Genomic DNA, 26,813 nt, shown 5'->3' on the forward strand with positions numbered 1-26,813 from the left:
GCTGCGATACCATCCGTTCCAGCTGCTTTGTTGATTTTGAGCTGATGAATGGCATCCTTAATCGAAGTGCTGTTTCCACCTTTCGATCACCTCACGTCCGTCCGTCAGAAGGCTCCCGTCCTTATCCCTGAAAATTTCGGCTTGCGACACGAAGCCTTTGCGGGATGGGCTGAGCTTCTGTGTTTTTGTGAACGGCACAGCAGTTCCATTTCGGAAGAGGCGGGTCTGCTGCTTGCGCTTCTGTCTGTATCGTTCCACATTCTGTCGGGTTCCATGCTGCAGCATTGCCGCCCGCGCTGCGTTCTTTTCCTCCAAAACCATTCTGCACTGCTTGTCGAACCATTCATTTTGTCGACTCCTTTCCACGTACCCAATGGCAGTGGCGTAGCAAGGGGGGGGGGGGGGCGGAGGGTGCGGTCCGCACCGGGCCCCCGAACCTAGGGGGCCTCCAAATCAGGGCAGGTCTAGTGTTATAAACCTTCCCTGATTTGGAGGCCCCCTGAATTCGGGGGCCCAGTTTGAATAAAGTTCTGTGATTAGCGAAAGATTCCTACATATAAGTATAAGTTAAATACTTGCCGATCTGCTGATAGGTATGTAGGGGCCTCTAGAGATTTTGGAATGGGGAACACAGATGGCTATTTTGATGTTCTATTATTAACAACTATAAATGTACACACTTTATTCATGTAGTTTCGTTAGTTTTGTTTATATTAATTTGATGACTACTCTTTGCACCTGCAGGAGCCCCAAAATACAATAAAAAATGTGTTCGAAATCAAAATTGAATTTTACGATATTCAGTACCGATATGGAAGTATAATTCATGAGCATTATGAAAATGTCCCTGATATCCTAACCACAGAACCAAACATAGGTGTTGATTAAGCATAAGATAGCAGCTGAAATTCAGGGGCCCCATTTATCAAAATTAGGAACTGAACGCATGTTACGTTATTGAAGGGTTTCTGCGGGAATTCCTTCGGGCAAGAATATATTTTTCGATTTATCAGGCAGTTACTTCAAAGACTTCTACAAAAATTCCTCTATGATTTACTTCAGAACTTTTTTCAGGGATTGCTTAAGAAAACTTTCTAAGCATTGGTTTATGAATACTTACAATGATTGCTTCAGGAACTCCTCCTGACATTTCTTCAAGAATTTCTTCAAACAATTATGTATCAAGAAATCCTTCAGGAATTGCTTTGGGATTTTTTTGTAAGCATTTCTTCAAGCAGTCGTTCAGAAATACCATTTCGGAACCGTTCATAAAGCCATTCAAGGATTATATCATGAAACTCTTCAAGAAATCCTTCAGATGGACCTCAAGGAATTTCTCCAAGAATGATTTTAGAGATTTCTTCAAGAAGGAATCTTGCAGTAGTTCCTCATGGAAAATATATTTGATGATTTTTTGAGATTTTTGAAGCCATACCCGAATGGATCCTTGGGAGATTTTCCAAAGAAATTTGTATTTGTGATTTTTAACTAAATGCTAATTCTTTATACCCCGAAGAAACTCTTGTAGAAATGTCTGTAGGATTTTTTGTAGAAATTTATAAAAAAAATCTTTAAGAATCGCCTAGATGAATTCTAAGATGTATTCGGAAAGAATCATTGGGTTGATTTTGGAGGTATATTTCATGATGTTCTGGAAGAATTACTACAGTACTATGAAGTAGTACTACAAGTACTAGGAGTACTATGAGTAATTACTTAAAGGATTCCTGAAAAAAATCTGTGAGCAATTTTTGGAAGAACTAATTATGAAATGCCTAGATAATTTCTCAAGAAATCAATGACGGAAACCCCAAAGAATTCCAAATTCTTTTTTTGCAAATAAAAAAAAAACAATCTTCAAGAGAATTTCCGCAGGAGGCCTTGGGTGAATTTATGTAAGACCCCCTGAGGAAATTTGTGCAGGAATTCTTTAGGGATGAATGTGTCCATCCTTGTAGGATTATCTGAAGAAAAACTTCGATAAAACCATGAACGAATCTTTATACGTAACTTGAAAAACAAAATATATGTTGAAAAGATTAAATTTTTACTGGAATTTCTTAAAAGATTCTTGAACGAATTGTGAAAAAGGACTTAAAAACATTGCCTAAGGAATCTTTGAATAATTTTCTACAGAAATTATTAGAGGAATTTATGAGGAAATCCCTGCAGGTATGATTACTAAAGAAATGCTTGAACAAATTCTTAAGAAATCCTTGAAAGGACTTCCAAGAAAAATCGTATGAGGCAGTGCAAAAAGAACCCTTGAAGAAGTTTCTAAAAAAATCTTGAAGGAACTCCAAAGTATTCCTCTGAAAAAATGCTGAAGAGAACATGTGCGAATCGTTTGTGGATATCTTTAAGAAACTCTTTATAGAGTTCTTGGGATTACATAATACTGAAGAAAATCCTTCAAGGAATTGAAGAAGAAGTTTCCTAAGGAATCGCTGTTGCAACTTTCGCAGAAAATCTTCGAGGAATTTTTAAAGAAGTCCTTGAAGTATTTCCCAGATGAATCGTAAAAGATATCCAAGAAAGAGTTCTTGGAGCTCCGCACTTGAGAAAAAAATATTGATGAAATCGTTAGAAACATTTCGAAACAAGCTGATAAAAACCTTGGAAGAATTCCTAAAGGATTCATAGAGGAATTGCAGTAGAATCTCTTGGAGCAAATCCTGTGAGAATTTTTACATCATTTATTACAATTTTTGAAGTATTTCTTCGGATTTTTTTTTTTATCTTTTTCAGTAATTAATTCGGAAACCCGTTACAGATTCGTTAAGGAATATCTTTAAACATTAATTTGAGAATCCATTCGGCTATTGCTCTGAAAATTTCCTTTGACGATATATTTGATTAATCGTTAGGCATTTCCTTTGGAAACTTCTTCAACTAATTCTCAGAAATGCTACAAAAATGGCTTCTGATTTTTATTTCTACGAACTTCTTTAGATTTCTATTTCTACAAAAATTCTGTTGGGAATTCCGTCTGCAACTTTTCACTGACTTATTTTTGACAATTCGTTTGAGAAAACCTCTGATAATAACTTTCCGAATAATTTTAACATTTTTCTGGAAACTTTTATGCCAATCCCTACGGAAATTGATTGGGTAATTCATTTGGCATTTTTTTTGGTAATTTATTCGGCGAGTTTTCTGTGAGTTACCTGAAAAAAACTTTCAAATATCTTTTGGCGGTTTTTTTTTGGCAAATTCTTGGGAAATGCTTTGATTGGATTTGATTCGAAAGTTCCTATAAGACTATTCTTGGAATTTTCTCTGCAAATGTTTTTGAAAACTATTTCGGCATAACTCTTTTGGAATTTCTCGACAATAATATTCAAAGTTGAATTAGGTTATTATTTTTGAAAATATCTTTGACAGAACTTTTTGAAATTCTTTGGGTTTGGAAATTTATTACGGGATTCAGCAATTTCTTTAAAAGTTCTACCAGCAGTCCCTTTGCTCATATACCTGACAATTACTATTGTAATTCTTTCAATAGCACAGCGTAACAAAAAAATAACTTTTGGTCTGTCTCAAGAGCAAACTAATGTGTCTCTGACAGATTTTGGGCCGCGGTTATATTAGGTACGATACAAACCACCCTCCAAAAATTGCATGCAAGTTAACATATTAACATAAAATGCTTAAATCTTTCAAATTTTATTTGATAAAACGAAATATTTTGCGTGAGTCGTAAATTTAGATGTCAATTGACCATTTTACCTTTTAATTGCTTTAAAAAATATTTCCATGTTTAACGGCTTGCAGTCAAAAAAGCCCAAAATCGCATATTTTCCCCTATAAATTGAATTATAGCTCAAAATTGTGGCGTCCTGAAACAAATCTGAGCCCGGATTCGGATTCAGCGGCCCAAACCTGTTAGAGACACATACAGATACTTTGAAAATTAATTAGTCGATTCGTTTGTAAATTTAAGTGGCAACTTTTAAAAGCTTCTTTGTTAATTCCTCTGTAAATTTCTTCTGATAATTCTTTATTAAATTTCGTCTGTTATTACTTTTGATGTTCTATGAGATACATCTTTGCAAATTAAAAATAAATCCACGAATTTACAACGGAACGGCCGAGAAAAATCTCAAGAGAATTACCAAAAGAATTTCCAAAAAAAAATATGATAATTACCAGAAGAGATCACAAACAATTTCCTAAAAATGTATGAAGAAATTTCTATAGAATTTCTAGGAGGAATTTCTGTGAGAATTGAAAGAATTCTTTTGTTTTTTTGAGTTTCTAAAGTATTCATTGGAGGAATTTATGAATCCTTGAATAGGCTTATTAGAGGAATTTCTAAAAAAAATCTAGCAAAAACACTCAATGCATCTCCTGGAGGAATTCCTATGGAATTTCTTGGAGGAATTTGTGTAAGAATCTTCGGAAAACCCTTGCAGTAGTAATTAAATAAATACATGAAGAAATCCTTGCATAAAAAGACCCCAAAAGATTTCTTGTACAAAATTATTTGTAAAATAACTGGAAAAATCAGTTTAGGAATGAATGAATGAAATCAATTGAAGAAACTCTAAGAGAATACTTGAATAAAATCTGAACGAATCTTCGGGCAAATCGCAAGAGAATTACTAAAGAAATCTCTGGAAAAAATCCTGAAGGAATTTTGGGAGCAATTACTAAAGGCTGCCTTAAAGGAAATCCTTTAGAATTCTGAATAACCTTATAACATTTCCTAAATCCTTGGAGAGACTTCTGGAGAAGTTATTTGTTTTGATAAGATAGGATATCTGGATTCTTTACTATTTAGCCATTTACGCTGCCATTTTTATCCCACTCAAAACAATGGAATGAAGCGTTTTTGTTCCGTTTCTTATTTTTGTATATTTGTTAGAAGTGAGCACGGATTATATAAAAAATAACGTAATAATTCAGGAGGAATCAATCATAAATTCTGGAAAAATAGAATTTTTTTGAAGAGTGCCCCGAGGAATACTAGCAAAAATTCCTGAAGGCACTAGAGTTGATGGATATTGAAAAATTCGTTAGAGGAAATCCAGAAGGATTTTTCGAAAGAATTCCTACAGAAGTCCATCTAAAAATATAATTTAATTAATTTAATTTAATTAATTCAATTCCTTCAGTAGGAATCCTTGGAGATTTTGTTTAATTAATGGAGAAATCCTATGATGAATCTCTTAGTAAAACTTTAGAGAAACTTCTTGAAGAATCCTGAAGATTTTTTTTTGGAAAAGGGAATTTTTGGTGGAATTTCTGAAGTAATCTTAGGAAGTAATTCTTAAGAAATCTTTAAAAGGACACTAAGATAAGTGATGAATGCTTGAGGAAATTCCAAGCTTAATTATTGGAGAAATATCTAAAAGAGTTATTTGAGAGAAGAATTGAGAAATACTTGAAGAATCTATGGAAAACCACCAAAGGAATATTGAGAGGATTCTCTGAAAGAAACGGAAGAATGTTTAAAGAAACCCTAGAAGAGCTTCTCTTCCTCTGAGGGAATCCCGATGTAACATCTGGTTCTAAATGAATCATTGATGATTTTTTGTAGTATTTTTTCTGGAATTTTGAAAGAATTCTTTAGATGATCTTCTAGATGAATCCTCAGAATATAATTGATAGGTTCTTGAACTAATATTTCGAGAAATACTCGATGAAGCCTTTGCAAGAATCCTTTGAATTACTCTGTAGTATTTTGAAAACATTCCTGCATGTCTGAGGTGAACCAGCCAAGGGACTGAAAGCCTCATTAATAAGGCTAATTATAATAATATGTGCTTTTAGAGGAGTACTGAATGATATCCTTGCATTTACAACTTAAAAGTTTCTTGAATACAAATTATTCTTCAAGAAAAATTTCTTAAAGAAAAAAGTAAAGCAATCTTTGAAAGCGTTTATAAATGATTATTTGGTGCAATTTCTAAATAAATTGTTAAAACATTTTCAGCATAATTCTTATAAAAAAATCTCGCGCTCCCGAAAAAAATCATAAAGGAAAACAGAAAATAAGATAATATAGATAATTTTTAACCCTCACTAGAATACTGAGTACAAAAAGCGAGATTTTTTCAAAGTTTTGTACAAAATATAACAGTGAGATTATTCGACAGTTAAATGTATAGATTTATCATTGTAAAATATGTACATATTATGTAATTTTCATGGGGGCCTACCAATTTGCTTCCGCACCGGGCCCCCAAATTCCTAGCTACGCCACTGCCCAATGGTGCTATCGGCTGCGTCTTTGCTTACCTTACCGATCAGGCTAAGGCCGGGGTGGCCTCTGCTGTACATAGTAGCCGTCTCCATTCCACTCGGTCCATGGCTGTTTGTCTCCAGTTCCGCACTCTGCGTAGGGTCCACTTGGTCGACCCACCTAGCTCGCTGCGCTTCACGTCTTCTTGTACCGGTACCGTCCACCGTAGCCTCCCGATTTTCGCGGTATGGACGATGGTTGGTTCTCTCAGCAGCTGATGCAGCTCGTAGTTCATTCGCCTTCTCCAAGTCCCGTCTTCCATCTGCACTCCGCCGTAGATGGTACGCAACACCTTCCGTTCGAAAACTCCAAGGGCGCGTTGGTCCTCTGCAGGTACGGTTCATGTTTCGTGCCCATAGAGGACGACCGGTCTAATCAGCGTTTTGTAGATGGTTAACTTCGTGTTACGGCGAACTTTATTCGATCGTAGAGTTCTGCGGAGTCCAAAGTAAGAACGATTTCCTGCCACAATGCGCCTCTGAATTTCTCTGCTGGTGTCGTTGTCGGCGGTCATCAGTGAGCCCAAGTACACGAATTCTTCAACCGCCTCGATTTCATCACCGTCGATATAAATTCGGGGTGGCGGACGCGGTGACTCCTCCCTGGAGCCCTTTGCCATCATGTACTTTGTCTTCGACACATTAATGACTAGTCCGATTCGCCTGGCTTCACTCTTTAGTCGGATGTACGTTTTCGCCATCGTCTCAAATTTACGAGCAATACTATCAATATCATCAGCGAAACTAAGCAGCTGAACGAACTTCGTAAAAATCGTTCCACTCGTGTTTATCCCCGCTCTCCTAATTACACCCTCTAAAGCAATATTGAACAGCAAGCACGAAAGACCATCACCTTGCCATAACTCTCTGCGGGATTCGAAGGGACTCGAGAGTGTCCCTGATACTCGAACTACGCACATCACTCGATCCATCGTCGCCTTCATCAACCGTATCAGTTTATCCGGGAATCCGTATTCGTGCATAATCTGCCATAGCTCATTTCGATCGATTGTATCATACGCCGATTTGAAATCGATGAACAAGTGATGTGTGGGCACGTTGTATTTGCGGCATTTCTGCAACACCTGGCGGATGGCGAACATCTGGTCCGTTGTAGCGCGTTCTCCCATAAATCCAGCCTGATATTGCCCCACGAACTCTCTTGCAAACGGTGATAGGCGGCGGCATAAAATTTGAGAGAGTATCTTGTAGGCAGCGCTCAGCAGTGTGATCGCGCGGTAGTTCCCGCAAGTTCAAAGGCTATGTCTTTGATGGCTGTTCTCCAGCAGTCCTCCACATCGAGAATGCCCTCGTTTGGTAACGCTGCCTTGAGGTTCTGCGCGTATGCTAAGGCGACATCCGATTGCTTCAGTCGCTCTAGGATCTACAGGGGATGGCCAAAATGTTTGGGATAGGCAACTTTTTTTTCTCTCACAAAAAAGTTCAACATGCTATAGCTTTTCATAGAGTGCATCAAAAAATCTCAAATTTTGACTGTTTGTCATCCTATTATATGTGCATCATTGGTACAAATTTGGGCTCTATTGATTGATATTTCGCAAAGTTAGAATCGTTCGGGTAAAACACCTTTTTTTAGACAACTCATTTTTGAGCTGTCATATCTCGGAAACCAGTGAACCGAATTGAATGAAATTTTGAACGTACACTAACAATATGTAAATGCTTAACAAACTATTAAAACATTGGTACTTTTGAAACGTTGAAAAAAGTTATCATGGATTGATACTTTTTGGATTTTTCTCGAAAAAATGTATATTTTTTACATCAATGTCAATAAATTTTAGTTTTGATATCCAGATATTTTCCACTTCTGTTCTCAAATTATCTCTAATCAGATATATTAGAGCCTATTTAGATTGAAAGAAGAACACATTTAATAATTTTTGTGTGGTATTGTAAATTTTACTTATTTTCCTCTATATGGGTAAAAATTTCAATCCGTTATAACTTAATTCGCCGTGAGAATATATTACATTTTATAACGTCGTATTAAGTATCAATATATTGTTGATAAACGTTAAAAAATTCATTCAATTCGGTTCACTGGGTTTCGAGATATGACAGTTCAAAAAATAGTTGTCTGAAAAATAGTGTTTTACCCGAACGGTTCTAACATCGCGAAAAATTAATCAATCGAACCCAAATTTGTACCAATGATGCACATATAATAGGTTGACAAACAGTCAAAATTTGAGATTTTTTGATGCACTTTATGAAAAGTTACAGCATGTTGATTTTTTTTTGTGGGAGAAAAAAAGTTGCCTATCCCAAACATTTTGGCCATCCCCTGTACGTTGTACCGTGGCGGTCGCCGGTACCGTACTTTGTTGATGAAGCAAAGTTTTGGGCGCAGTTTGACCATAGTGGTCGGAGCCGAAATCAACGCCACGAAAGACCCAGACGTAGATGATGTTGGAGAAGTGCGGTCCGTCAATCATAACATGGTCGATTTGCGATTTCGTCTGCTGTGGTGTTCTCCAGGTGTAACCATAGGGGAGGCTGTGTTTGAAAAAGGGGCTACGTATGGCCATATTTTTGGAGGCAGCGAGAACAATGAGGCGTAGCGTAGGCTGTTTTCGTTCGTCAGCTTCTGGGCGCTGTACTTTTCAATCATCGGTCTGAATTCCTCTTCCTCCAGGCCTCGCCTAACCGAGCGTTTTGGTCTCCTATGATGATCTCAGTGGCGTCTCGTAACCTCACTTTTTACCTGTTCAACAACCCTAAAAATTGCATATGCGGAGGATTCAGGATGAGAATCTAATAACACATGGATGAAAAGGGCCAATCTCGTCATTTTCTGCAAACTACAAGTCAATTTGTTGAGAAAATCCAAGTATTTACATTCGTTGAACAGGTAGATTTGAGGTTAGGGAATCGCCACTGGATGATCTTGACGTCGTGGCTTCGGCAGCGGTCGTACTCGTATTCCAACTGCGCGTAAAATGCGTCTTTGTCAACATCAGCGCTCCCGGAGTGTGGGCTGTACGTGCACGTTTATTATGCTGAAGTTGAAGAATCGGCTCTTGAACCTCAACCTGCACATTCTTTCGTCGATAAGCCACCAACCGGTCAAGCGCCTCTGGTGATCACCCATCACGATGAAAGCTGTTCCGAGCTCGCGTATGATGCCGCAGCTCTTGTAGATGATAGGATTACCTCTAAACGTTCGCACCATGGATCCTGTCCAACACACCTCCTGCAGCGCCACGATGCCGCACCCACGGTCCTTCAGTAGATCGGCGAGTATGCGGGTGCTCCCACTGAAGTTGAGAGGTCGGCAGTTCCATGTACCGAGTTTACAATCGCCACAGTCCTTTTTGTTCGCTAGGGTCGTTGCCGTTGATCATGGTTCATATTATTCTGTTGCTGATTTTTCGTTACAATGGTTGTTTTAACGACTGGTTCGCAGGGCTGGACCTTCTACTTTCCGGAGGATCACAGTGCACAGTTGAGATTAGTGTCCTTCCCTGGCAACGGGAACGTCAATCAGCAGCCCCTAACATGGAAATCTTTCGCTGTTGTGAGCCGCTCCTACTGGAGTGATCGGATCGCAGACCTGTCTACCTCGGTTGTGACCTTCGATGGATTGAACCAGGGTGATGCGCTTTAACATTTAAGTATTGTTGAACATTTTACTCGAAGGAGCTGTTAGGAGGATTAGCGTGTATTAGGAATTGTTCCAGTGTGAACATGCTTGTCAACTTTACAGACTACATACATTGATCTCATCGGCATCAATCGTAGAACATTAGAGAAAGCTCATACTCCTCTGAAGAGGTAGACAACGAGGATAGGCTTAACGAATAACTCAACCAGAATGACGTGCATGATTGCGGGTAGAGACAGAGACAGGCCAAGCCTGTAAATCTTGTATTATACTGCATAACTAGTACAGAGTAGCATCAATAGGCTGGACAGTGACGGAAATAGAAATTGTTAACAATAAGTAGAATTATCGCCGACCGACAGTAACGTCAATCATGCATTTCTATTCTAGTACTAGCTGTCCCGGCAAACTTTGTCTTGCCAAGCTATGGTGTTTTGACAACTGTTAAGGTCATCGCAGCAACGCACTCTAGATTGATTTAATTTTGATCACGCTGAATTTGTTCCCGGCTCATCAAAAATCAGTATTTTCACAATTTTCATACTTTTTCAAATGGTTTTCGTTCTTTTTTCTGCATATAAACACAGCCACCATGAATACGAATCAAACCCTGCATAAGTCATCCTGATCGGTTCACCCGTTCGTAAGTTTTGTTGCCTCAAAGGGACTTCAAACTCATTTTTATATATATAGATTGACTCCAAAGTTCCAGCTTGCAATGGCCATACCGGATAAGATGTTCCCATGAACCAACCAGACCATGAAGTTTCCGCTATACCCTCTGATGTGGTCAACCTGGACGTAATTATTGTTTCTCCACACCGTCATCGCGTGTGACCACACAATCAAATTGTGCAATCTGCAGTAGTTCGCCTCTGCAGTGTTCCCGCTCTTTGGAACATTCGACTTGGTTGGTGTCGCTCTAGGAGAAAATTACTGCGGCTGCCCGTTGCAGTAGATTGCTGTAGGTTATGCTGAAGCTAATTCTTCCATCTATGTTCAAATTCGTTTTATGAATAGGTTACGTCAGTTCTCTGTGTACTGATACAAGAGTTCGAAATGAGTCCATTTTCAAATGTCATTCTGAAACAATTATAAGAAAAGTAACCATTTCTTAAGGTTTTTACCCCATGAAAGTTTTTTGAATGCCATTTTACTGTAAAAGATCAGTTCCATTACCTCAAAGTTTTTTCAAAGTCAATTTCCACTTAACAAGGGGTATGCAAATAAACCTTAGCAAGGTCCCCGATAAAAATCTACCATTTCAAGACCACGACATCGAGCCAAAATGTGCCCTGACATTGAACGAAAGTTATTTATTACACGCTACATACTAAATATACACAGTTGCTAACAGCATGGCTGCAATGATTCTTCGACCCTGCACTGCACTTTTATCCTTCCGTGCTATTTTTTCGTCCTCCTGCAATGCACTTTCCATACTGATTGCCTACGACGACGATAGGCTCTGTGTTTCTCGTTTCAGGTTCAGGCGCCCATATGTTTGCAAACAGAGCCCAAGCCATAGGATCAGATCAGGCCGCTGCCGTAATGAACTTGAACTTGAAAGGATTCTTACCTCCTTTTTCACTGTCCCGTTTGTTCGGTTCGGCTGATTATATAAAATAAAAATAACCCACGTCAAATTGACCTTTCACCACCACCACTCAGCTGAAGCCGGTCCTCTTTTTTTCACCGGACTCGACGACATCAGCAAAAACAGCTTCATTATAATCCGGAAGAAATAAGCAGTATACTAAAGTAGTGTGTACACTCCTGATTAAAAGTTTGGGGACACCCCCCTTAAAAGCAAGGTAAAAGTTTTAATTGTTAGAAAGTGTAGCAACCTACGATTACGATTTTTATTTTTTTTTTGGAAAATATTGTGGATAGATCATCTACCGCCATAGCTTTGCGCTAATGGTGGGTAATTAAAGCGGAAATAATCGGGACACAGAAGTACTGCTGCATCTCTGTAATGAATCGATAAAATTGACCAAATAATTGACTGAGAACTCTTTGGTGTATGTTTATTACCTGTACCAAATTTCATAAAAAATCGTTGCATTACTTTTAATTGTGGATAAGGGTAGGCGGGGCAATATGGACACCCGGGGCAGAATGGACACCCTCAATATTTTAAAATATGCGAACTTTTTTGAACTTTTAATGAATGGAGAATATAGTCCATTTGTCTAAAACGTAGTTTCAGGAAAGAAACATTCGAAATTAAAATTATACTTGATTTTACACGAAAAAGTTGCGTCCTCCGTTTTTTGTGCATGGAAATTATAATTTTCACACCATCTAAAATAAGATTTAGTGATTAATTTATTTCAGGTCGATTAAAACCTGATACAGGTCGGACTCGATTATCCGGAGTGAGGTTCTGATGCTTTTCAAACATATATCTGAACGGAATGCTCTACAAAGCTGAAATTTTGACATTTTGGTAAACCAATCTTGATTAGTGATCAGTCAAAATTGCAGCTTCTTACATCATTCCGTTTGCGAGATATTAATGTGTGAAGTGCCAGAACCCGACTCCGGATAATCGAGTCCGACCTGTATTTCTAGAACACATGCAAGTAGTTTTGCTGTATCTACATGCTTAACATGTTTATATTTTCTTCTTTATTGTATCAAAAATCAAGTTTGGGAATATCTTCTGCTGCCGGGGCAAAATGGACACTCACCTTTTTGAAAGAAGCGGCAAGGGAAAAATATAACCTAAATCACAAACAAACGAAATTCTTCGATTTCAGTATATTTTCGGTTAAATGTTTACTATAGTAGACATAGGGTGAAACAAATTGGTCAAAAAACGACAGAAGTGGAAAATAGTTGTTCTAGGCATAACTGTACATGCCGATAAAAACGAAGCTTTTTCCAAAACAGCCTGAATTTAAATTAACTGAACAAAAATGAACTACTTCGGTGTATTATTCATCCATAATAGTTATTTTGTAATGAAATGACTTTATAGGTGTAAATAATGTACGAAATTCGTAAAAGTCTCATGGTATCCATATTGCCCCATGGGGGGTCCATTCTGCCCCGTCATGAAAAACTAACCTTTTTCAAAACTTTGTTTGAAGTGGATAAATCATTTTTCTTCGTGAGCATTCTTATGCAATAGATGCTAAATAGACTTTAAAAGGATACATGTATCAAAAAACTAAACTTTTTTGACATCTTTCCAGGTAAAGTTGGCAAAAACCCTTAGGCTGTCCATATTGCCACGCCTACCCCTAAAAACAAATAGACGTGGTTTAAAGCATTTTGTACTACAGTCATGACCAATTTTCATTCGCACAGTAGATGTTTCTTTTACGCTACAGTTAAAAGTTCTGTGATGATAATTATGAAATTTTGTTAGCAGTTATGATACGTATAGATACTCTTTCTTGCAAAATTTCATCCACTTTTATCAATTGGTTTGAAAGCTACTGGTGTTCATAGGGGTGAGAGTTAGTGAAATTTTTTCGTGTTTTTCATGTGCGATGTTTGCCTATTCATAACTTTTGAATTTCTCTGCAAATTTTCATGAAATTTTCACAGAAGGTAGTTGGATTATGTGTATATTATGTCTGCAAAATTTGATAAATATTGGTGTAGTATTTTCAAAAGTACAATCGAAACAATAAAGGGTGCTGACTAATAGTTGTCTGAGGGGCTAAAATCACGTTTAGTCCCAATACATGTTTCGACTATAAATTTGTTGAAAATGCATCGTTTTTTTAAATTTTGCCTATGCAACGAATTTAGATTAAGAGGTTTGTGTTCAAAATTTCAGCCATTTCCTTTGTCAAATTCAAAAGTTACAGCGCTGTACAAAATTCAATGGCGCACATTCTACTCTTTCGTTGCTACAACAAAAAGTACTGCACCGATTCACATGGAATTTTGCAGGTGAAATGAACACATCTTAAGATGTTATGAGGCCGCATTTAAGCAACTTTAATGTATCTATTACAGAGTTACGGCTGTTTTTCTGTGTCCCGAATATTGCGGATACAGGCTTTATGAATAGATCATATTAAAACTGAGATGAATGCCCTCTAGGGTAAAATCTCAAAAAAAAAATCATATTAAAAGTTTTTTTGACACATCTTCTTTTGAAAAAGACCTAGACTTCCCCCAGTCGCATAACAGTCCCATATGAATAGGAAACCCAGCAAAGATGGGACTGTTATGCGAGTGGGGGCAGTAGAAGACTTAAAATCGAAAGTAAATTGTCGAATGGGATTAAAAATACCAAGGGGTGACACAAACTTTCAATCGGTAGTGTATACCTTTTAAACGTCTATGATCAAATTGATTCACCGCCCGGTTGAGTGCCGCACTTACCTTAAAACTGCTATGCACTAGTGTTTCGTCTAAGTCTATCACCATGCACTTCCGGTGCATATCCGAGTGTCGGACCTGTGGCAGCAGATACCGGGGCTGACCCTGGATTGGCGGGGGCGTGATCGAACCATCGATGGGGGTCCCATTTTGATTGCTTTTCGTCCGCGCATTCCGCCAGCAGCAGAATATCGTCTCGAAGAAACCCCGTTTGGGCGGTTTTAGCCTATCTACATTGTTCACTGCAAGAGAAGCGAGGGAGAGAAGGAAATGTTTATTAGTATAATTGAGTTAAGATCAATAAGTTTATGATACGTAAGGATTGTATCGAAGACTGGAATTGGTGTAATTTTACATGACAGTTTGTTAATAGTACAATAAACATTTAGGCGCTTACTTGGGCACTGACTATAAATTACGTAGACTTATTTTTGGCCATCTCCTGCCCCTCTCCCCTCCTGGACTTTTGTCCATTATAACTTTTCAAAATTTGTACAGTGTATCAAACAATTGTCCGTACAGCAAATTTTTGGTCAAAATAATTTTTCATTCAAATATTTATAACTTTTTTATACGTCAATCAAAAACGCTGAAATTTTGACCAATCATAAACCATATATTGCAGCTCCATTGGTAAAATTTTGAGCGAGATCGAATAAGTTTTCTGAAAGTTATAGAACTTTTAGTAAAACTTTTAGGATTTTTGAACACATTTTTAAAACATTATATCTCAATATGTAGTCGATGAAACTTTTTCAATCTTTTTTGTGTTACAGCTAACACCTAAGGCTTTCATATGCAGCTTCGTTTGAGGTTTTATATTCACTACAAAAAATATGAAAAATTTGCTTATGCAGTTGACGGTATTTAAAAAATCACCATATTTTGAACATATAACCTGCCAAACGTTCTCTACCAATAAAAGTGCATTAACTGAACAAAAAATGCATGGGACCTACTCTTCATATGTTGTTTAGTAGGTCCTGTATAAAAATATTACATTAAGTGAGTTTAAAAAAGTTGAAAACACTTGGCACTTTTATTGATCAAAATATGATAAATTTCCAAATAATACTCTGAATATATACAGATTTTTCATATTTTTTGTAGTGATTATAAAACCTCAAACGAAGCTGCATATAAAAGCCTTAGGTATAAGCTGTAACACAAAAAAGATCGAAAAAGTTTCATCGACTACATATTGAGATATAATGTTTTAAAAATTTGTTCAAAAATCCTAAAAGTTTTACTAAAAGTTCTATAACTTTCAGAAAACTTATTCGATCTCGCTCAGAATTTTACCAATGGAGCTGCAATATATGGTTTATGATTGGTCAAAATTTCAGCGTTTTTGATTGACGTATAAAAAAGTTATAAACATTTGAATGAAAAATTATTTTGATCAAAAATTTGCTGTACGGACAATTGTTTGATACACTGTATGTAGCGTAGACTTTGGAGTAACAAAAATAGAATGGAAATAATTCAAGCCAAGTCTACAAAGAGTTGATTCATTTTCTGAATAAATCTACTAATGAGAACATCCTCGTGAAGCACGTTCTGAATACAAGTTCATCAACAAGCTTGGAACCTCCGATTTTCATTCATCGCAGCTAGGCAAAAAGAAACCCCAAAAAACCGCAACCAATTCTCCTGATGACCGCATGCCAGCGCCATGAAGCAGTGCAATTTACTGCAGCCAGCCATTAGAATATGGCCACGAACGGTGCTGGCTAGTGGCTGCGTGGTATGGTGTACCTTTTTCCCGTACGGAAAACGTGATCTTTTTGCTGATTAGATAGCTTATCTTGCCGCCGCAAATATAAAATCGCGCCCGCTTGCCATTGAAGCATTAAGTCTACCCCGGTGCGATGCGGTGTGGAACACACTCCGATTCTTCTGGTGTGCGGCGATGGTCGGTCGTCCGTCCGTGTCCGACAATGTATTCTGGGAGATTACAAAACTGCACACAATTGCTGAATGGCTGGCTGGCCGGATAGGGGGAGAGGCTAGAGTGAGTACTTCTTTCTCTGCTGCAAGTGCACATCGACGGTAGACCGGCATCCTTTTTACCTACTGTGAGCTATTATCAACCAAACACTCAGTGGAATGCGATTTACAACGGTTTTGCATGCGATCAACCTTTGGGATGGATGGTTTCGGTTCTTGTGATATTTTGCATAAATGTTTTATCATTCATACTAAGGTAGTTTTCCTGTACTTTGGAATTCCTGTAGTAACTCCTAACCAAGTTTCCTGAGAAACTCGTAGAGAAATTCTCAAAGTAAATTTTGGAGGAATTTCGGGAGGAACTCCTAGAAGAAATTTCGGACCGATTCTTGGAGGAAATCCCAGATGAACTTGATGAGAAATTCCCGGAGGAACTACTGGAAGCACTCCTGAAGGAACTAGTGGAAGAAACCCCTGAGGAGTTCTTGGAGGATTTCCCGGAGAAGCTCCTGGATGAATTCTCGTAGAAATTGACGGAGGAACTCAGAGGTATTCCCAAAGAAATTCTCGGAGTTACTTCTGTACAAATTCGCGGAAGAACTTCTGGAGGAATTCCCGGAATAACTTCTGGAGCAATTTTTGGAGGAACTAATAGAGCAATTCCCGGAGAAACTTCTGAAGCCATTAAAGGAACATCTCCAGGATCAGTTCCCGCAAGAAGTCCTGAGGCCACTCCCGTAGGATCTCCTGGAGCAATTTTCGGAAATCACCGGAATTTACCGAAATTCTCTGAGGAACTCCTGGAGGAATTTTCGAAGCAATTCCCGGAGGTCTTGAAGCAATTCTTGGAGGTCATCTAGAGCAATTCACGGAAGAGCTCTTAGAGTGATTGACGAAGAACTCTTAGAGCAATTTCAGGAGGAGCTCCTGAAGCCATTCTCGGAGGAACTCCTGGAGTAATTCCCGGAGCAACTCCTAGAGCTATCACAGAAGAACTTCTAGAGCAATTCCCGGAAGAACTCCTAGAGCAATTCTCGGAGAAATTTCTGATGCGATTCCCGGAGAAACTTCTGTAGCCATTCGGGGAGGAACTCCTGGAATAATTCCCGGATGAACTCCTATTGTAATGCCCGGAAAAATTCCTGGAGCAATTCACGGAGAATTTCCAGGAGCAATTCCTGGCGGAACTCCTGAAGCAATTCCCGTTGGAATTCCTTTAGAACCTACTGGCGCAATTCCCAACGGAACTCTTGGAGTAATTCCCGGGAGAACTGCTGGAGCAATTTCCGAAGTAACTCCGGCAGGAAGTCCCTAAGGAATTCCTGGAGAAATTCTCGGGGGATCTCCAGGAATTCCTTAGGGACTTCCTGCCGGAGTTACTTCGGAAATTGCTCCAGCAGTTCTCCCGGGAATTATTCCAAGAGTTCCGTTGGGAATTGCGCCAGTAGGTTCTATAGGAATTCCAACGGGAATTGCTTTAGGAGTTGCGCCAGGAATTGCTCCTGGAAATTCTCCGTGAATTGCTCCAGGAATTTTTCCGGGCATTACAATAGGAGTTCATCCGGGAATTGTTCCAGGAGTTCCTCCCCGAATGGCTACAGAAGTTTCTCCGGGAATCGCATCAGAAATTTCTCCGAGAATTGCTCTAGGAGTTCTTCCGGGAATTGCTCTAGGAGTTCTTCTGTGATAGCTCTAGGAGTTGCTCCGGGAATTGTAACACCCGAAAGAACTCCTGGAGCAATTCCGGGAGGAAATTCTGGAGGATTTTCCATAGAACTTACTGTAGAAATTCTCTAAGAAACTCCAAGAGCAATTCTCGAAGAACTGCTGGAGAAATTTCTTTACGAACTCCTGGAGGAACTCGTTGATCAATTCCCGGAAGAACTCCTGCACCACTCCCTGCGGGAGAAACTCCCGGGGCGATTCCCGGAGGAACTGCTGAAGCAAATCCCGGAGGAACTGAGCAAATCCTAGAGGAGCAACTCTTGGAGGAACTCCTAGAGGATTTCACATTGAAACTACAAGAGGAATTCTGGATACTTCTCCTCGAAGAATATCCGAAATACTTCTAGTGAAATCCCCGGAGGAATTCCTGCAGTTCCTCCCACTTGGACTATTAAAAATGTTGTCAGTCAAACTCCTAGAGAAATTTCCATTGGAAATCTCGGATGTATTTGCTATGAAACTTCTGGATGAATTCCCAGTGAAACATCTAGAAGAACCTTCGACGAAATTCCTGGATTTCACCTATGGATTTTTTATGGAATTCCCAGTGAATCTCTTGGAGAAATTCCCTGTGACACTCCAGAAGGAATCGTCTGAAAGGCTCCAACAGAAATTTCCTCTCTCTGGACATGTTTTAAACAAGTATGTTCTGGTTCTGTTCACGGAATTGCTAGCTTTTTCTTGAATCTCCAGGGACTGATAGTTTTCTCCGGAATTCCTTCCGTATCCATGAGCGATCTTTAGCAACTTCTATATCTCCGTGAATTCAATTTATTTCAGAAGACAAATTTTCCCGCTTTCAGAATATCATGGGCGATGCACGGAAAGTGGTCCATTTTGCCCCATTTTGCCCTTTTTTCATACAAAAAGAAAATCAAAATGTACTTTTAAACAACTAATACGACTGTAGATCATTAAAAATAGCTGCAGGTGTAATTGGAAGTTAATAGGAATCATAAGAATACATGAAAGATCCTTTTAAATGCTTATTTTGCCCCATATGCCCCAACAACTGTCGAATATTCACATTTTTTCCTAATTATGAATTTTTAATGTTACTGACTTGAAGTTGGTTTGTTTGGCATAAACAAAAAGCTCTAGACCTTTTATCACCAGAATCATCTTCAGTAGTTGACCAATTTGCCCCAATTTGCCCTATTTTCATGAAAAAAATAGATTTAAAATGTATTTATGAAAAACAAATACTGCTATTGAGCGTTGAAATTAGTTTTAGGTGCATTTGGAAGCTAACAGTTATCATGTGCATATATGAAAGATATTTTCCCTATTTTACACTACATGCCCCTAAAATGGCTGGATAATAACATATTTTGTATGGTTTTGTAATGTCGCTGGATGCAAAACATGAAGCCCTGGATCATTTTTGATATATACAAATGCGGTTTATCGATTAATACTAGAATCATTCTCGGATTGGTATTAATAGCTGTCCATTTCACCCCAATTTGCCCTGATTTTTTGGCAAGTAATGAATAAATAAATTTCCCCAATTAGCATTGGTACTGAAACCAATGTTATCAAAAAGTCATACAGTAGACTTTTTCTATAATTTCAGCTTTTGATATGGAATTTAGGGCATAATAAGCATTTTATAAAATATGTCAAATATGTGCCAAACTGGTTAAATGGGGCATCTCATTTATATTTAAGATGCCTCATTTAATCAGTTGTGTGCATATTTGCCACAAATTAAGATTAGGGTTAATGCTTATTATGCCGTGTATTCCTCACCAAAGTCATGTTTTAACTGTCCTTTCGATTACATTGGCTTCAGTAACAAAAGTCCATCGGACATACGCAAATGGGGGAAATCAATTCATTCATGAGGCGACAACAAATCAGGGCAAATTGGGGTAAAATGGACAGCTATTTGTACCCTCCCGGGAATGATTCTAAACCTTATCGATAAACCGTATGTGTATATTAATGTATTACAACCAGTGACATTATAAAAAAAATATCATCCAGCAGTTTTAGGGGCATATAGGGCAAAATAGGGAAAATATCTTTCATTTATGCGCATGATAGCTGTTAGCTTCCAATTGCAACTAAAACTAATTTCAACGTTCCATCGCAGTATCTGTTTCTTTTTCTGTGATAAATAGGGCAAAATGGGGCAAATCGGACAACTACTGAAGATGATTCTGGTGATAACAGATCTAGCGCTTTTTGTTAATGCAAAAAAAGAAATTCTAATCAGTAACATTAAAAATCCATTCATAATCATGTAAAATTCATAATTTCTAGCAGTTGTTGGGGCATATGTGGCAATATAAGCATTAAAAAGGATTTTTCATATATGTTTATGATTTCTATTAACATCTAATTACACCTGCAGCTATTTTCAATGATGTACAGTCGTGTTAGTTGTTTGAAAGTACATTTTGATTCTCTTTTTGTATGAAAAAAGAGAGGGGCATAATGGACCACTTCCCGTGCCGTGTGGTGAATGAATTTAGAGTCGGAGACGAACCAGCCTTGGGCTGAAAGTCTCGATAATAAAGATATAAAAAAAATGAATTTAGAACCAATCGATTTCTCGTACTTTTTTTACGTCAGAAATGGTCAACTTCACGTACCGAAACCAGCGGCGTTAAAAGTTTCTTTTGTTGAGTCGATTCTTCCCACTGCGCGCCGGTTGAAAACTCGCCGACTAGAAGAGCCGGAGAACCGTTCTACGGACATTCCGGAATGTGACAGTGTAGAGGATTAATGGAGTGCCATCAAGAACGACTTCATCGCCACTGGCAAGAATAATTTGGCTGGCCGCTCAGAGTTTTTCCCGGTTTTCCCGGAAGCTTTTTGAAAATTTTCCCGATTCTCAAATATAATGATTTACAGTGAAAATTTAGCGTAACCTACTAAGAAAAATTTAAGAGAATTAATATTGAAAATTTTCAAATTCTTGGATTCAACATAGTATTAGTTATGAATTGCAAATAACTCAACGGATTGATATTACTGCACTGAAAATTTGCACTTTGAGTGAGTCGTTTTCGAGCATCTACCTCTACGTAGTTATCCGTCGTATCTGCATTTGAGAGGCTCTCTTTGTTCACTTTCTCTTTCAATTATTGCAATGTAATGGCAGAGCCGTAGCGTGCGGTTGGCCAGGTTGGCCCCCGCCAAGGGCGCCAGCCTCAGCGGGGCGCCGAAAAGACCTAAAGCTAGAGGGAAACAGGATGATGCTATTGTGTTCTTGAATGTTAGGAATCCTTAGGAATTCAGGAAGTTATTTTGGAATCAATTCAGAAATTAGTAAAACGGTTCATCCTGATATTTCTCCAAGGATTTAATAGACAATTTTCACAGTTTCCTTAAGAAATTTCGGTAGATATTCTTTCAGGGACAAAATTTGTAAATTTTCTTCAAGGATACCTACAGAAATTTACCTTCAGATTATTTCGAAAATTATTCATAACTCTATTTCTTAATACTTCTATTTCACAATTTTCGTCCTTCGGGAAAACCTTTAATTAATTTCTTCGGAAATTTTGCAGAGTTTCCTCCAGAAATTTTTATTACTTAGAAACTCTTCAATAAATTTCACGAGTAATTCCACCATGGATTCCTGTACAAAATTCAGCAGAGATTCCTTCAGAAATCCCTCTAGGGGTTTTCCTCCGGGGAAATTCCTCTAAGTATTCCTTCAAACATTCTTCCAAGTATTTTTTTTTCAGAAAACCGTATATAGATTTCTTTAGAAATTTTACCAAAGCTTCCTTCAGCAAGTCTTTGATAGATCCCGTTAAATAGAAAAAATCTTTTATATCACTTATAAAATCTTCCATTGATTCTTTCCGTAATTGTTCCATGTTCACTAGAGCTATTGCTGTTCTTGAATGTTATCAATGTTTCACTAGTTTCAGTATCTAAGATCGGTTATAAGTTCTTTAGTTTTCCGCATTCTCAAATTTATTTAGTTTATTGTAGTTTATTTTAAACATGCACCATAATGTTACCTGTATTATTTGTTACTTGGGAATTTATCTATTATTTTATTAACTAGTTTAGCTTTTTTAATGAGCAATGCAGAATCAAAATGCTTTCAAAATTACAGTGATGTTTATTTCAAAAATATCCTAAATATTCTCACTGAGGAATGTCTTGAGGTTACTTTTGAAGATTTCCTTCGCATTTTTTGAAATTTTTCTTTTATTCCTTAGGAATTCAGGAAGTTATTTTGGAATCAATTCAGAAATTAGTAAAACGGTTCATCCTGATATTTCTCCAAGGATTTAATAGACAATTTTCACAGTTTCCTTAAGAAATTTCGGTAGATATTCTTTCAGGGACAAAATTTGTAAATTTTCTTCAAGGATACCTACAGAAATTTACCTTCAGATTATTTCGAAAATTATTCATAACTCTATTTCTTAATACTTCTATTTCACAATTTTCGTCCTTCGGGAAAACCTTTAATTAATTTCTTCGGAAATTTTCCAGAGTTTCCTCCAGAAATTTTTATTACTTAGAAACTCTTCAATAAATTTCACGAGTAATTCCACCATGGATTCCTGTACAAAATTCAGCAGAGATTCCTTCAGAAATCCCTCTAGGGGTTTTCCTCCGGGGAAATTCCTCTAAGTATTCCTTCAAACATTCTTCCAAGTATTTTTTTTTTTTTTTCAGAAAACCGTATATAGATTTCTTTAGAAAATTTACCAAAGCTTCCTTCAGCAAGTCTTTGATAGATCCCGTTAAATAGAAAAAATCTTTTATATCACTTAGAAAATCTTCCATTGATTCCTTCCGTAATTGTTCCATGTTCACTAGAGGTTGATCCATAAATTTCTGCTAGAATTCACTAGAAAACCTTTCATGTATTTCCTCATAAATTCGTTGAGTAAATTTGGAATTTCTTCAGAAATTTCTCTAGATGTTACGCTGAAAAACTTGTAATTGAAATATGTAATACAAAAAAATTCCAAAGGATACTTTTGAAAGCCTTCCATGGATTCATTCAGAAATGACTATGAATTTCTTCATAAAACATTCTTGGTATTATTTTAGTAAACTTTCATGAGATTTCTTAAGAAACTTTTGCAGGGTTTCATTCAAGAATTCTTTTAGTATTCTTTCGGGGATTCTTCCAGTGGTTCTCCACAATTTTTTACAAGAATTCTCTCAGGCATTTTTTTTACGAACTATTCCAGGAATTCCTGCAAGAATTACTCCGTGAATTCCATTTAAAATGTTTGCTGAAATGTCTCCCGGATTTTAATAAGCACCGGATATTCCTGCAGGAGTTCCTCCTGAGATTCCAACAGAAACTCATGTAGAAATTTCTTCAGGAACTCCTCCCGGTATTTATCCAATATTACAGATCTTCTAGGAAATATTTTGATCAAACTAAAAAAAACCTTCGGTAAAGTTATTGGTAAATTCTGGTACATAAAACTAAATGAACTAATCGCCCAAAATTGGTAAAATGGATCGTTTGAGGATTCCTGAAATCCACTGAAACTCAAGTATTTTTGAAAATAGAATTTAGTTGAAAATAAAAATCCAGAAAAGAATAAAATAAAAATACTTTAAGATTCTTGAACAAATTTATGCATCATTCCTGTTAGGAAACTGAAATGCCATTTCAAATTATTGTGCTGGGCTAAGTGTGCAAATGCAAAATGTGAAATGCAAAATGTGTTCGTACGTATACTAGTAGAATTTTGGAGATGAACCAGCCTTGGGCTGAAAATCTCCCTAATAAAGCTAATAATATTAATAATAACTAGTAGAAGAGAAATAAATTTTGGAATTTTTTTGGGCAACTCCCATTGAAATTCTTAAAGAAAAACACGAATGAAAAACTTTAGATTGAAATAAAAAATCGGGGGGAATTTTTCGAAACACTAAAACCCTATTTTTAAAGAAACTCCGAAAAAATAATAACTACAAACTTTTGCAAATTAACGATGTCCAATTGTAATGGGGCGCAAATCTGGATGCTTGCCAAGGGCGCCATGAGACCACGCTACGGCTCTGTGTAATGGTACACTTTTCAACTATTTTTGCAATACAAATCAAAAGACGATTGTTTAGACTATCGTTCAATGCAAGGAGACAATCATCATACAAATAAACAGCTGAGATATTAACGAAAGAGAGGGAAACCAAAGAGAGCCTCTCTTCTGCAGATAGGACCTTTAGACATGTTTGGCCTGAATTGTTCTTCCTCTACAAGTGGTTGGGGAAGCGGTGCTTGTACGATAGGCAAACAGTTTCTAACAATAAACAAATCGCTTTCGCTCTTCGTACATATGTTCAACAGAGATGGTTATTTATTTATTTACATATAATCCATCTGACTTGAAAGTCTTAATGAATAAAAACAACATAACTAAACACAATTACATTTACAATATGGACGAACGATTAATCTTATTTTTAAAGCTTTGCGATGATTCTTCGAATTCAAAAAGATCCTCATTTGCGGTTTAGGGGAAGATGATATAGATCGATGAGATTAGAATTGAACCTTATGACAACTAAGTTGCCGGGTCATTAATTGGCTCGGTAGCTTAGTTGGTAAAGCACTTGTCTAGCGAATGAGGGTCGTGAGTTCAAATCTCACCTGAGCTGTGGATTTTTTTCCCAATTTAACCAATAATTTACCCGTCTGTACATATGTACGTTGAGTTATTTGAAATTCATAATTGACCACACGGATTGGTATTACCGAAAATTTGCACATTGGGTGAGTCATAGTATTAGTTATTTATGTAACAAGTTTCAAAAAAAGTTGATTTTTTCAGCACGAGTCGTACATTTATCCAACGAGGCTAGCCGAGTTCTCTAAATTCTACAAAATTGTCTGGACAAGAAATTAACGGCGACTTAAAAAAAAATCGGATGAAAATTGACGAAATGCCAGCATTTAGAAAATGAGTTGTCGGGTGTCGGGTACGTGAAGGTTAATACAGATAAAAAAAAAATTCACCTAGAGGTTGTACCAGAACTCTTTTTTTTTTCAGAAAGAAGTTCTATATTTTTTGTTTTACAGAACTTTTATAGGACGCTTGAAGCTTTTTGGAACATGTACATCCTGTTATGAAGAAGTGTCATATGAATCTATGAATATTTTTATTTGTCTCAACGGGTGTTCTCTAGAATATATTTTGAATTTTTCAAATTGTGATATTAGGCAGTATCACTGTGATACACTTTAATGGTTTTTACCCCCGTTCATCCACTGTGTTATTTAGTTTTACAGTTTTTGACTGTATATCCCACAGATTCTCGTAGTTATGCTTCTGGAGACTGCATAAATTTTAAAACTCGCCCGAGGTTTTCCCGACTTTTTCCCGGTACTTTCAAATTCCCGAGCTTTTCCCGGTTTTCCCGAAATTCCCGACTGGGTGGCCACCCTGGGCTGAGTAACGCACTCAGAGAAAGCAGGCCAGATGACACCTGGAGGAAGACAGAGGGACGAAGGAACGTCCCCAAAGTCGTCCCCCAAGTTCGGCTCAGTCAAAAGAACGGAGGCGGATTCCCTAGCCGGAGAATTCTAAAAAGCTGCAAATAACGGCGACACTAGTCTCCTGTACAATATCTAACGTCGCCTTAAGGTGAAACATCAAGAAATCCCATTGCAGTTTTTCATACAAACTTTAGAGGCACAAATCTGACGAACAAAGCATCAAACCAAGCCGCACTTGTTTATCCTGGCTTTGCAAATCGAGCGCATTTGTTTACGAATTTTTAAGATTGGTGCTCTTGAAAACGTGAGTAGGGGTCCAAGTCGGCCATTGTGGCAGCCATATTTGTATTCTCTGAAGTTTCTCCTTAATGGGACTAAGATGAATACTACGATGGCAGGAAAATAAGTTAGATTAGTCGATGCACCAATATCCGAATATTCAACACAAACGTTAAATCTCTAACGACAGTGAAACCTGGTGTGTATCAGTGGAGAATGATCAACAGCTGCTGCAGATCTGCATCATGAGATTCCTGTGGTATATATTTCGTTCATGGCAGTCTCACAATTGGATCTCCAATACGGAGCTCCATTGTCGATGTCGATGTCATCAAAGCCGATAACGACAGAAATTCGGTAGCGGAAATGGAGATCGATGGGTCGACAACAATCTACACAAGGGCGTGCAGGCTGCAGAGAAAGCGTTAGGAACCCAGCAGGACATCACCGAAGAGGCAGGCCCAGAGGTTCATGACGGCGCAGACTCAACAAAGAACTGAAGAAAATCGACAGAAACCTGACCTGGCCACAGGTCAAGGCGATTGCAGTCCCAGGATGGAAATCTTTCATTTCGGCCCTCTGCACCACCATGAATGTTTTGCCATTTTTATGTTTTCGAGCACAAAAAATATAGAAATACAATACGTGTAATAAAGCTTGGATAAAAATATACGAATGTCTCGAAAAATTAATTGGGAAACAAAATTGGAAACAAACACATCTATATTTTGTACGGATACATTATGGTACGAAAACTTCAAAACCACACCAGCATCTGATAAAACGATTATACTTCAAAATGCCTCCAGAAACAACAAATTCGATGCTGCGGCACAGCCAGCTTCCAGCGAGAATTCACATCATCTGTATTCGCACATGCCAAGGACACTAATAAGGGTAATTTAGATGCGGTGGTAAATATATTTTGCACATCCTAGCGCGCTCATCAACACCATCGAGAAGCATCGTTCGTTTGTTCAATCGCTATAGGTACCTACAGTATGCGGCAGGAAAAAATGCGAAAGTGTTTTTCAACTTCAAACCTCATTTTCGTCCATTTGACATTAACCAATCTGTGTTTCAACGTTCCATGATCTATAATAGGCTAGTTTTCTGAAAAGTTAATTAGAAAATTTCCCATTTTGGTCACTAACCTTTACAGGGCGGCACCTGAAGATGAAGACAACCAGAATTTTC

At 37.7% G+C, this 26,813-nt stretch overlaps 1 protein-coding gene across 3 annotated transcripts in view; it reads right to left on the minus strand.

The window, feature by feature from the left end:
- LOC109399656 (phosphatase Herzog) overlaps positions 1-26,813 on the minus strand; it is a 335,043-nt gene that overhangs the window by 104,981 nt on the left and 203,249 nt on the right. For all 3 annotated transcript variants that reach the window (XM_062855920.1, XM_062855921.1, XM_062855919.1), the window contains one exon: positions 14,225-14,463. In XM_062855920.1, the coding sequence (XP_062711904.1) occupies positions 14,225-14,463 (239 nt within the window). The remainder of the gene's footprint in view (positions 1-14,224; positions 14,464-26,813) is intronic.

This window comes from Aedes albopictus, chromosome 3, assembly GCF_035046485.1.
Source record: "Aedes albopictus strain Foshan chromosome 3, AalbF5, whole genome shotgun sequence".
Taxonomy (NCBI): domain Eukaryota; kingdom Metazoa; phylum Arthropoda; class Insecta; order Diptera; family Culicidae; genus Aedes; species Aedes albopictus.